This window comes from Octopus bimaculoides, chromosome 1, assembly GCF_001194135.2.
Source record: "Octopus bimaculoides isolate UCB-OBI-ISO-001 chromosome 1, ASM119413v2, whole genome shotgun sequence".
In the NCBI taxonomy this organism is placed as follows: Eukaryota; Metazoa; Mollusca; class Cephalopoda; order Octopoda; family Octopodidae; genus Octopus; species Octopus bimaculoides.
In genome coordinates this window covers 131,849,479-131,862,752 of record NC_068981.1, presented here as the reverse complement: position 1 = coordinate 131,862,752, position 13,274 = coordinate 131,849,479, and the positions used below count along the sequence as shown (strand labels likewise).

General features: G+C 33.7%; 2 protein-coding genes across 2 annotated transcripts in view; one reads left to right on the top strand and one right to left on the bottom strand.

The window, feature by feature from the left end:
- LOC106874671 (uncharacterized) overlaps nucleotides 1-7,236 on the top strand; it is a 15,854-nt gene extending 8,618 nt beyond the window's left edge. The window contains exons 4-6 of the mRNA XM_014922468.2: nucleotides 418-570; nucleotides 3,662-3,771; nucleotides 5,207-7,236. Of these exons, the coding sequence (XP_014777954.1) occupies nucleotides 418-570; nucleotides 3,662-3,771; nucleotides 5,207-5,753 (810 nt within the window). The 3' untranslated portion in view covers nucleotides 5,754-7,236. The remainder of the gene's footprint in view (nucleotides 1-417; nucleotides 571-3,661; nucleotides 3,772-5,206) is intronic.
- A 377-nt stretch (nucleotides 7,237-7,613) lies between these two features.
- LOC106874667 (uncharacterized) overlaps nucleotides 7,614-13,274 on the bottom strand; it is a 12,971-nt gene continuing 7,310 nt past the window's right edge. Inside the window, exons 4-5 of the mRNA XM_052969152.1 lie at nucleotides 11,815-11,919; nucleotides 7,614-9,181 (exon numbers count right to left, since the gene is read on the bottom strand). Coding sequence (XP_052825112.1) covers nucleotides 9,007-9,181; nucleotides 11,815-11,919 — 280 coding nt within the window. The 3' untranslated portion in view covers nucleotides 7,614-9,006. The remainder of the gene's footprint in view (nucleotides 9,182-11,814; nucleotides 11,920-13,274) is intronic.

Below are 13,274 nucleotides of genomic sequence, written 5' to 3'. Positions count from 1 at the left end.
AAACAAAACACAGACAAACATACTTCACAATAAAAGATTATCTACTAAATAATACTAATAAAGTTGATGATATATCTTCGAAGTTTCATTCCCTGGTAAAACTCCATATATTTTAAACATTTTCTCATTACTCTCTAAGATGTAAAGATTGTTCAGACAGAGTTGCCCCCCTTAGCTAAAGACCTCAAAATGTTGTGACCCGATCTCGTTTTCAAGGTTATTTATGTAGTAAAAAAGAATGGTTGTACAAAAAACATACTTTATTTGGTAGCCAAAAGATTACTGAATCTTTGATACCACATACGTCAAAATTGGCAACTCAGTTTTCAAATCCATAAGGAACATACACACACACACACAAACTCTGTTTTATAGTTTTATATATATATAAACATGTTTGCTTTTTCTTCATTCCAGAACATTCCAAACGTTTTTGGTCCTGCTAAGAAAAAAATTAATCCTTTCAGGCAGAAACGATTGGAACAGATCAGCAAAGTGTTTTATCACTATATTTCAGATCTTATTGAATTTGACCATGAAAATATCAGTGAAAGCGTTGAAATCTCTAAAGTTGGTTCATTTTTCTTAACTAAACTCTTTTCTTTAATACTGAAATGCACTGTATAACTTTTTCAATGTCATGTGTTGTTAAATGGGGTATGTTTTACTGAAGTGTAAAACTTAAAGTTTATCATCATTTAATGTCTACTTTTCCATGCTTGCGTAGGTCAGTCAGAATTTGTTGAGGCAGATTTGTTTTATGGCTAGATGTCCTTTCTGTTGCCAACTCTCACTTGTTTCCAAGCAAGGTAATATTTTTCAAAAAGCCTGGAAGCAACATTGACAAGAGTATATATAAACCCATGTGCTCAGAATATATATATATATATATATATATACATATATAAAGTTATAAATGACAAGAATAGTATACTCTTTTACTTGTTTCAGTCATTTGACTGCGGCCATGCTGGAGCACCGCCTTTAGTCGAGCAAATCGACCCCAGGACTTATTCTTTGTAAGCCTAGTACTTATTCTATCGGTCTCTTTTGCCGAACTGCTAAGTTACAGGGACGTAAACACACAAGCATCGGTTGTCAAGCGATGTTGGGGGGACAAACACACATATATATATACATATATACGACGGGCTTCTTTCAGTTTCCGTCTACCAAATCCACTCACAAGGCTTTGGTCAGCCTGAGGCTATAGTAGAAGACACTTGCCCAAGGTGCCACGCAGTGGGACTGAACCCGGAACCATGTGATTGGTAAGCAAGCTACTTACCACACAGCCACTTCTCAAGTATGATGAAAATTTTCTTATAGTTAAATGAATTTTCATCATACTGTTACTCTCATCATTTATCACTTTATACACTCCCTATGATTTCCTCTTTTTGTCATATTATATATCTTATGTTTTGTAGAATGATACATTAAGGAGTTGTTTTTTTTTTATGAGTACTACTGGATTACTTGAATCCATATATTGTGACCTAAATATAATATAAACATACATATATGATGGGATTCTTTCAATTTCCATGAACCAAATCTACTTGCAAGGCTTTGGTTAGCCTGAGGGGAAAAGGACTGAGTGCAAGGACAGCAACAAAAGATGTGGAAGACTCAGGAACTGTCAACAAACATGTGGCACAAAACTAGTTCAGACATTTCAAGGAAAGTGACACCAACCTCGAAGACAAACACATGTTAAGGAGCCCTTCTGTTATAGATGAGGTCTTGCTTGAAATGGTTGAATGACTGCCAAGCACAAACACTCGAACATTGCCAGCAGAACTTGATCCTTCACAAAGCATCATCGACTCCTTCATAAGCTTGGCCTTGTGAACAGATGCTGTTGAGAAGTTCCTCATGAAATGGCCAATGACAAAACTAAATGAATTGTGAACATTTCCAAACAACTGCTGGTAAATCTTTGAGATGACCATTTTTGGAGTCGAATTGTAACTGGCGATATCTATTTTGTGTAATCCTAATAAGAGAAATCAGTGGCTTATTTCCGGCCAGGTATCAGAACCTATTGTCAAATAAGTGCAGTTTGAACAGAAGGTCATGTTGTGAGTTTGGTGGAATTTCAAGGAGATATTGCACTTGGAGCTTGTCCCAGATGGCCATGTTGTGAACCGCTGTGCTCAACAACTGAAGTGAGTGTATGATGCTTTCAAAGTTGACTACCAAGTATTGATCAATCGAAGTCACCCTCTCCTACAGCATAACAGTTTCCCAACACACTCTGCCAATGTGACCAAGTACTAACTTGAGGGGCTGGAAGTGCTGCCTCATCCTTACCTACAGTCCAGATTTTGCACTATCACCTTTTTGCATTACCACCTTTTTTCAAGCCATGGTTTATTTCCTGTACTGATGGTAGTTCAACAATGTGGATGAGGTTGAAGATAGCTGCTGGTAGTTTTTTTTGCCTCTAAAACAATCAAATGATACAAGCATGGAATTCAGCTTCTGACACATAAATGTCAACAGACAATAAAATATGATGAGATATATTTTGATGAGTAAACACATTTTGCATGTAATTTGTTTGAACTATTAATTAAAGCTTGAAATACAAAAAAAACTTTTGACTTGACCTGGTATGCATGCATGTATGTTACTAGATTTCTGATGATTGTGTATATGATGCTTTTTCCCTAAGACTCTTCAATGATGTCAGTACAATAAGTTATAGATACTGCATAAGTAAGTTGTTGGACTAAGGGTTTATGAAACAAGTTTATACATTACTTCTAGTAATACTTTATACATATCACTCTTCTTTAGTAATTCAACTCTGTTAACTAAATTATAAGAATTTAGTTACATATTAGAGATGATGGTTTGGTATGTACAAAAACACCAAATTGTATATCTCTTTCTGCAACAATCCATGAAATTCTAATTAATTTCTGTTTCCAACTCTTGTTGGCTTGGAAGACTGGCTAAGGTATTGAACTACTGGTTCATAGATCATCCAGAATCATTTTTTACTGTGTTACTGTAAAAAGAGCACATTTAATTATGCCTGCTTTTGTTCATCTGTTTGGGAAAATTTCCTGCAATGTAGTTTGTTCCTACCCAATAGGAAATTTGTCTTATTTTACTTTATGCTCCAGGAACCAGAGGTCAATATTAGCCTTATGAATCTGTGAGATTTTTGAAATGGTTACTTAGCTCAGGTGGAAAAACAAGAAAATAATCTCTTATGCTTCGTAAAAGTGTTGATAGTTTTTCCTTACAACATATGGCAAATATATCATGTTTCAAAGTAAAGATTTGATATTGATTTTCAGACAAGGCTGAGGATAATGTTCTTTTACTGTACTCGGCTTAGTTCTACATAGGTCTTCCTCTAAGATAAAACTGTATTTTCCAATATACATGTCAAAATTTACAGCTGATAAAGGGTAGGTCTACCTATACATCAGGAAGATTTTGCAGGACCAAAAATTCCATGTGAAATGCAGCAAGTTTGAATGTTTATACTATATATCATGTTGATATGTATGCTAGAAATTATAGTAAAATAAGTAAGAATAATTACCATTAATTTTATTCAATTGACTTAGAACCTAAGAAAACATAGCCTTATGCTAAATCAAAAAAAAAAAAATAATAATAAATCAGTATTTGTTTACAGGTGAAGATTGATAATGACTTTACAGCTGTGACTGTTTACTGGGTGGCAACAGGAACAGAAAAAGATGATATTATTCAGGATATGCTGACCAAGAAATCTTATTCCATAAGGTAAGCAAAAATATAACCTTTTACTGCTCTTTTGTTGTCTATGATGTTTTATCAAAGCTGACCTGCTGCTGGCAGTAGTGGTGGTAGTATGTGTGTGTCTTTGGTATAAAAGTTATACCAACTGACAGTGGGAGGTACTTAAGCAGTGAAATGTTTTTCCAATTGTAATTGGATGAAAAGATAGTAAAATGGTTGCTAACATACTTAATAGAGTGAGGCAACAAATTTTAACTAATTAAAATTACACCCTTTGTAAGGAGAAAAAAAATCATTATCTAAATAGTTGAATTTCTTTAAGTTAAGGGTTTTTAACAACGAGACTTCAAATACTGATAAATTTCCCTTTTATCTTCGAGAAGTTGAAAGATAAACAGATTCAAGTACTGAGTTTAGTTAATTATATTAAACTTCTTCCCGGAAATTCGAAGCCATTCTTTTGTAACCTTAAGACATTACTGTAACTCCTTAAAGACTAGCATCCAAAAATGCAAGTTTGGCAGCTAAAGGTTAGTGAAAGAAACATTGAAAATATCTGAGCCACATAGATTCATTTAAATGAGTCTTGATTCTTTTATTGAGTCAATAAAATCAAAATTTTAAATGGTTGACATCACTCAATATATAGTTTCCTGCTCCATCACTGAGTTCTTCTCTCTCATTTCTTCCACATTCTTTGTTAGAAGAGATATGTAGATGTGTTTCACTATCTGGTCATGGGTTCTGGATGGTTGATTTTTAGGGATATTTTTTTATGTCTTATAGAAGAGGAAAGGATATTAGCCATACCTTTTGGCAGGGCCTTTGAGACTATTGGAAGAAATGGGGGGGGGGGAATCCACTTTAAAGTGCAGATGTTGCTATGTGGTTAAGAAACTCACTTTGCAACCATGTGGTTTTGACTCACAGCACTTTGGGTAAGCGTCTTGTGAGTGAATTTAGCAGATGGGGAATGTGTGGAAGCCCATTACATATGTGTGTGTGCGTGCGTATATATATATATACACACACACACACACATGTATGTCTTTGTGTGCGTCTCCCACCACGACTTGACAATCTTTGTTGGTTTGTTTACATCCCTGTAACATAACATTTCAGCAAAAGAGACCAACAGAACAGGTACTGACTCATGAAGGGGTGTCACAGCATGGACACTGTCCAATGATTGAAGCAAGTCAAAAAACAAATATTATCCTCAAAACAGGGACTTAGTATGAATGCTTTGAACATAGTGGCACCTAAGAGCCAGGTAGTGATGTTCATCTAAGAACTGGCACATTTAATTGACTATATTTTGTAAAATGTCACTCTCTCTCTCTCCAATTTCACCCACAAAGCTATAGTAAAAGACATTTTCCCATGCTTTTCTTTAAAACAATTTGAATGTTTGGTTTCATATCATATAACAATTCCAAAACTCTTTGTATAATTACAGACATCATCTGATTGATTACCATTTAGTTGGTACCGTCCCACCAATTGTATTTGTGCCAGATACATCCAGTGTAAACTACGTAAAGATACTGGAACTGTTAAAAGAGGCCGATATGGGTATTGATTTCAAATCAACTTCAGACTATGATTTACTCAAGTCTGAACCAAAAGTGATACTCAAAGATAGACAGAAGCCTTTGCAAAATCAAATTGATGACAATGATTTAGAAGTTAAATATGACTCAAATACAACTACTACAGAAAAGACTCCTGCGTCAGATTCCAGTGAAGACTCTGATGAGATTTCTTCTAGCATTACAACTCAATTTACATATCAAGCCTATGACTTGAATTATACTAGACTCATCAACAAGGTGAAAGGTCAAACTGAACCTTCAAAATTTGATATTGTTGAAAATGACATCAAAGATGCTAAGATTCTTCTTAAAGGCCTCGTCAGGCAAAAAAATACTTGTGACAAAAAACAGTCAGAATATACTGTTGATCAGTACATGAGGGAACATAGTAAGGAGGATGAGACAGACTGAACAAAAGATACTTGTGAGTTGATCTAACAAATAATTAGTTTTGCACTGGGTATTAAATAATCAGATATTAGATAACAGTATGTGGTGTTACTTATCTGGTTATTTATTGCCAGTGCAAAACCTACTGGTTAGCTTGGCTGAAATGGATCTATAATACTGTATACTTTGATTGATATAACCACTCTATTGAGAACTATAATATACAAGTGCCTACATATGTGTGTGTATACATGTTTGTGCATGTGTGCATACATATATGTTGAGAAGATTCACATGTATCTATTCTTACACATCTAAGTACTCAGCACTGGGGTCAATGTAACCGACATGCCCCTTTCCCCAAAACTGCTGGCCTTGTGCCAAAATATGAAACCATTATTATGAATGGTGAAGAAAACAGTTACATAAGTTTCTATTTATTTCACCTGTATATAATTTGATAAATCAAATTTTTGAATTATAAATAACTTTATTTTTATCCTTTGATTTTACTTACATATATATATAAAAAAAATAAACTAGTTAGATGGTCCTGTCATCCAATTAAACAAAATTATCCAAAAATATTCCAGTGCAGGCATGGTTGTGTGGTTAAGAAGGTTGCTTTGCAACCATTTTGTTCAGGTTCAGTTCCACTGCACAGTTCCTTGGGCAAGTGTCTTCTTTTATAACCTTAGGTCAACCAATGCTTTGGGAGTGAATTTGGTTGATGGAAACTGCCTGAAAGTATGTCATATAAATTTATCTGAATGAAAGGCAAATTGTATGATGCATGTGTACAAGCAAAAGAATACATGGTAGTGAGACATGGGCTCTGAGGACATGTGAAGACTAGAGACTCTGTTGAATGTGTAATATCTGTGCGTTTATGGCAGTGCTAATGTACTGAGAGAGAAACTATGCATAAGAGGAATCAGATCTGTTGCAGAGAGAAGACTGCACTAGTTTGGTAATGTGATGCATATGGATGAGGACAGCTGCATAAAGAAGTGTCAACCACTTAAAGTGGATGGAACTTGTGCAAAAGGAAAACCCAAGAAGACATGAGATGAAGTAGTGAAGGCTGATCTCAAAATGCAAAGCCTCACAGAAGAGATGATAAAGGGTCAAGATTGGCGATTTGTTGTGCTTGAGAAAACCCATTCATAATGGCAAATATGAGATCCTAAAACCATTTTGTCTATGCTGGTACAAGCTGGGCATTGACCCTACACTCATACTACCCTATCAAGCTATTCTCCACAATTCATCTCCTTACTCCCCTCTAAAAAACCACCACTCCTCTTTGACATATTACATCCCCTTATTCTTGTGCAACAAGTTCCTTCCTTCATCCCACTTCCAGCCTTTATTCTCACCCTTTCTATGTGTTATTCTCTGCCTCTCCTCTACCATACAAAGCATAACTCTTATGAAATACTATTCTTGTGCCTAGGCATTGCACCAACTTAACTAATAAACCTTCTTTTACTGAAAACATTCACTCTTTGTCCTAACATTGTATCCTTTCTCCACCTCTGCAACCACTGCTACAATTAACTGTTTTTCAGGACATAGCATTTCAATTTGACCCTATTCTTACCACACATCTCTTTTCTCCTCACTTTTCTTTTGGAATTATTTGCCTCTTAACATCCATATCAATCATTACATGAAATTCTTTATTCTGAGTACCACCACCACCACATGGAACTTCACTATGTGCATCTAAAAGGAAATAATTTCCATCTCGTTATCTCTATTAAGAGTAGCAATTTTACTCACTTCTTCCATCTACCTGATCTGAGACAAGCAAGCATCCTTGGACATAAAGAAGAGATGAGAAATAATGAAGCAAATAAAAAAAAAAGTACACCAATATATTACAAAAAAGTAGTTGTTTTTAATAAAAAATAGTGCATGTGCTATAATAAAACATTTTATTTTATATTTTGCTAGAAAGAAGGCGTATTAAACACATCATAGATACATATAAGAAAATAAGATATAACAATGGTAACTTTTCATACATAACAGTCATTACAAGGGAGAATAATGAAATTTGTTTACATATATAATAGTTCCTCAAAGATCATCCAATCATTTGGCCTATGTTAACGAGTTAACATTTACTTCTGCTGTTCTCCATTTCCTGATCACTTGATTTGTTATCTGTTTTGCTGTCACAAAGTAAACAGAACAGAAGTGCATCATCTTGCCCAATGCACAGCATGAGATATAAAAATAACTCTTTATCTGGAGAACTGATACTGTTATCATTTGACTCCTACTGTGTTTCAGATAACTATGGTTAATGATGACTTGGCCATATTGTCACTTACTAGAAGACGCCTGAGGAGATAGAGCCCTGTTTATTATATAATCAAAGTGAAACATTTACATTCCCATATATCTATACACACTATTACACACGTTTCATATATTACATAGGCAAACCAAGTAGTGCATTATTTATTGAAAATTTTCCCCACAAAATTACTTTTAATTAACTTTATGGTATTCATTCCTACTGCACTTTCCACATCACCATCTCCTCCCAGTTACATTGCTCTCTTATAACATTTCATTTATACATACTTCCAAAGAAAGTGTATTGTCTTTATCATTATTTTATAAATGACAAACAAACTTTATATTAAAACAGCTGCAGTTTGCTAACAACAGTGTTATATGATGAAAACAGTGGCATTGGTTAAGTTTAACTTTGCAATGAATTGAATGAAGCCTAGTATCCTTTTCCTAGAAAGATAGAAACAACACTGAGAAGAGATGATTGCATTTTTTTCACAAAAAAAAAAAATTCTGTATTACTAAACAGCAAACATTTTCTGAATATGATTTCACTTTCCAGAAATATCCTTCATGAAGTTTTTTAAAATATCTTTGCCAACAAATTTGCTTTATGAAAGATTATGCCATTTTTACCAGACAATTCCTTCGTCAGATGAATTTTGTGTCAAAAATACCTTAATACAGCTATTTGGATATAAAAAGATTGCAAAACAAATCTGATCACAAAGTCTGGACTGGTAGTGATATCATACTTTTCTGATATTTGTATCTAAAGCTGAATATTTTTAATCCCAATATTTCCAAGGAAAAGAATGGAGAAGGTGAAATGAGTAAAAATCACAATTAGTGATTTCTAACAGAGTGTACTAAATGACACAGATTTTGTACATTATCACAAGCAACTGATGGCTTGGTAAAAACTTTTACTTGAAATATGCACCAGTAACTTGTTCCAGGATTTTCATTTAGAAGTAGAAGCAGAAATGTTGGTTGAATCTCTTGTTTTACTTTTGCGTTTAGAGTTCTTGCTTGGTATGACAGCTCGAGCAACAGGTATTAGCTTTTGTTGATCCACCAGCGACAAGTGTTCTCGAATTAAGGAGTTGAGTGATGTGTGTTCATTGGTGAATCCAACACTGAAATAATAATTAACTGAAATGTTAAAAAGAGCTGAATGGTATATATTTATGTGTGCAAATGTATGTCAAGGTAGTGAAACACTAATTAAAAAGTCTAAGTTATTTCAATGCTTATGTCTGTGCAGATTGTGATGTACTTTGTACATAATTCTATGTACTGTACATGCACCTGAGCACTAGACACAATAATTTCATTATTACTATAATAAGACAAGAGTGAGTAAAAAAATTACAGTAAGACATACATAAGGAAGTAATGGAAAGAAATATAATTTTTTTTTCATACAGACGGAATATTAATCTTGTGCCTGTTCAAAGCATTATCATAAGTTAGTCTTGAACGCCCATGCTTGTTTTCAGACTTTTAGTTACTGAAGGTTAATCTGGTTTAGTTGGCGGGTAACATGTGATGATGGAATAAAAACATGTGTATCATATGTGATCCACAGAGCACATCATAAATAATTTTTAATACAGTGAGGAGTGTATCAGAATGTGCATCACATATGATGCATGGGTGCCAGGGAAATATGTCTTGTGTATCACATATGACACACAAGACAGGCAAAGGGCTGCACATCATATATCTGTTTCTATGGCTTGACTATTCATAATCAGCATAACATGAGAGTTTGAATTTATAAGGAACTGAAAATTAAATGCCTTTTCTAGTTTTGAACAAAGCTCACTGCAAACTTATCACTATACATCATTGTTTATAACTCAATGGGTGAAATAATGAAACATAATGCTGCAGCATTATATAAATTTTATAAATGCATCATAAAGTTTGATTTTTTTGGAATTGGAAGTCATGGAAGTAGAAAGTTAACTGACACAAAACATTGTCAATTGGGAACCAGACAGAATAGTTTCATTTGCCAAGTAATATTATTTTAATGAATAAATAATAACAATTTCCTTAAGCTTAACACAAAGTTAATGTTGGAGAAAATGAAAAAAGAGAATATAGGAGAAAAAGGAGGAGAGAATATAAATGCTTGAATTAAATCAGTTTATGATAAGTAACAATTTTATTGAGGCACAACTTGAGATACTACAGATTATCATCATTCCCACATCAGCATTATTATTATTAACCCTTTAGTATTTAAACCAGCTGTGTCAGTCCCAAATACTCTACCTGTTTTATGCTCGGTCCAATCAGATCTGGCCCCTGAAACCTACACTAATATGTCATTCTAACTAATTACTACATCAAAATCTCGAAGCTACAGGATAATGCATGATTAATTCAAGACAATGTAAATAAATAAGCAGAACATTTGACATAGTAATCTGGACGCTAAAGGGTTAAACAATCTCTAACAATAAAGAACAATCTCTGTTTCCAAAATACAAGGCCATTTTTGTAGGGAGGAGATTCAGTCAACTGAATCAACCCAGTATCTTCCTGATATTTCAAAGAAACAAAAAGTGTATGATGAGACAGAGTTAAGTATTTCACCCAAGGTTACAATATAATGGTTAGTGAGCTGAATTTCATTGGTCAATTGAAAACCAAGCTGTGTTCATCTCACCTTTGTTGTAAGATACAAAACACATGCAGTTTGCCTTGGCTGCTTCTTATAGTCAATCACTATACAATACTGAATCACATAGCCAAACCTATATGATATAGCCACCTCTTATCAGATCTATTGTTTCTAATTATTGAAACCCAATACTAAACCTTTTACCCAGCCTTTCTTTCTAAGGGAAAAAAATGAGAAATTCAACTTCTTACCTTTGTTTTCTCTATAAACAAAAACCTGTAAAACTCTAGCTAGTCTGAGAGGGGCTATTCCTCAGATTGAAGCATGTAAGTCTAAGGTGCAAGATTTATTAGTTGTATTCAAATACTTGATTAGCTACCTCTATAATACTGGTTTTCTCATGCAGAGGTGACTGAGACAACTTAATAACACCAACATATTTGTAGTAGAGTTCAGAGCAATGAATATAATTTCACAGGTCCTGAACCCAATTTTCACAATCATGCCTAACAGGTCAAGATGACTCCCTTCTGTAGTCCTCACAGACATGGACTATATAGATGTCATCAGCCTGCTGTTTAACTGCATAGAGCAGGTACAGGAGCTTTCAAGCAGAGAGTGTGAGGCTAGCCTTTGGTTCAATGTCATGAAAATGAACGTCATTGCTACAATATCCTCCTGGACCATTCACTTCTAATAACTACAGGAGGCACTGCTCTGACAGAATTCAAAGACTTCAAATACTTGGGTCTTGAGTCAACGTGTCAAAACAAAAACTCAAAGTGAAGAAGGCAACTGCATGGAAGGCTTTGTATGGCACAGTCAATGTATGAAACTCCAACTTTCCTTAACATATTAAGCTTAGCAACAGTAGAATCTGTTTTGTTATATAGTTGTGAATGTTGGATCTTGAAGTCTACCCTGCAAAAGTCTTTAGTTAAGTACTGCACACACAAGAATGCTGTGTGCAATACTTAAAATGAAACACAGCCATGTTAGCTTGTTATTAAAATGCCTGTTCTATTTGATGTTAAGTACTGCAAATATCAAAAATGCTGTTTGCAAAACATCCCTCTGCCAAATGAAGAAATGAATGTAAAACAAAAAGTAAAAAGAGAAAGGAAAATGAGTTACTTTTTAAAATAGAGCTCTACATCTGACTGACAGATTGTTAATCTTCTTTGTTTACGAGAATATGAAGACAGGGTAGCAAATAAGTTATCAAAATAATCATTGGATCTGAAGAAAAAATAGAAAAAGTGAAAAAATTAATTGATAATAAAAGGAATTGTGAGAATTATAATGGTTTATAAAAGAACAGAAACGATATTTTTATGTGTGTGTGAGTGTACACATACATACAAAAATACAAACTGTACAATGCTTTTATGTTGGAAGATGTATGTCTGTAATGATGATGTCACATTTGCTCCCAATGGCAGTGGAAGAAGTAAGATAATGTCACTTCAGTGTCATATGCAAGAGAAGTATGAATGCTAATAAGTGGTATTTGCTATATCAAGTGGAATCAACACAAGCCGACTATAGAGGTTAGCTAAAGTGTAGATAACAAGGCAGAGAAAACTGCAGGTTCCTCAAACCTTTAAATGCTTATGACCAATAAAACAAAATGGTCATGTGCTAATTACTCAATCAAACAAAGCAAGTATAGTAATGTTATTGTAAAGCTAAAGGAGATATACTTGATAAGGAAAACTAAAGAGGTCTTACACTGTTAGTCTTAGTAAAGCGCGTATTACATAAGGTTAACTGAAATAAGATGCAGTTTTAGTACCACAAATGTTATATTTCAATGAAGAAATAACTAAGATTGAACAATTTCAAACTGCATTTGTCAAATTGACAAAATCACTGATAAAATTTAACTTTTGTAATGTGGTGGACATTGAAACTGATGGAGATCTATAAAACATGTATATTTATTAGGTTTGTCAATGACGAGTATTCAGTTGTTCAATCAACTGAATGGTGTTTGTTGAAATAGTATGTAAGTGGCTGAGTATTCCAGATATGTTTAATCTAAATGCAATTGTCAGCTGGAATCAGTGATACAACGTGACAAGGCTGGACTTTAAATTATAGACACAATCATCTGTTGTGTTTTTACAGTTTGCATCATATACATGCTTGTGTGTGTGCATCTATGTATAAGCATATACTTAAACACACAAACTATATGCATGCAAATGTTTTATTTTTAAGGAGAAAAACTATACAAACAAGTTGAAATTCTTGGTCAAGTATATTAGCTGCAAAGTATGGATATATTAAAGCAAAGACTAGAATTTATGGTATTATTTTCAATTTTGTAGTTACAACTGTTTCATTCTCAAATAAATTATTATTTTTGGGACTAAGTCAGATGAATTGCACGTGGGAATTGAATGATAATGCATATATTATTATATTATGAATTCATTATATTCGTATTATTATCAACATCTATGTTCATAAAATGTATTTTTCATGCTTTAGTCTTTATATATACTTGGAAATGGATGTGTCGCGTTCAATTGCATAATAAATATATATATATATATATGCAATATATATATATATATATATATATATAT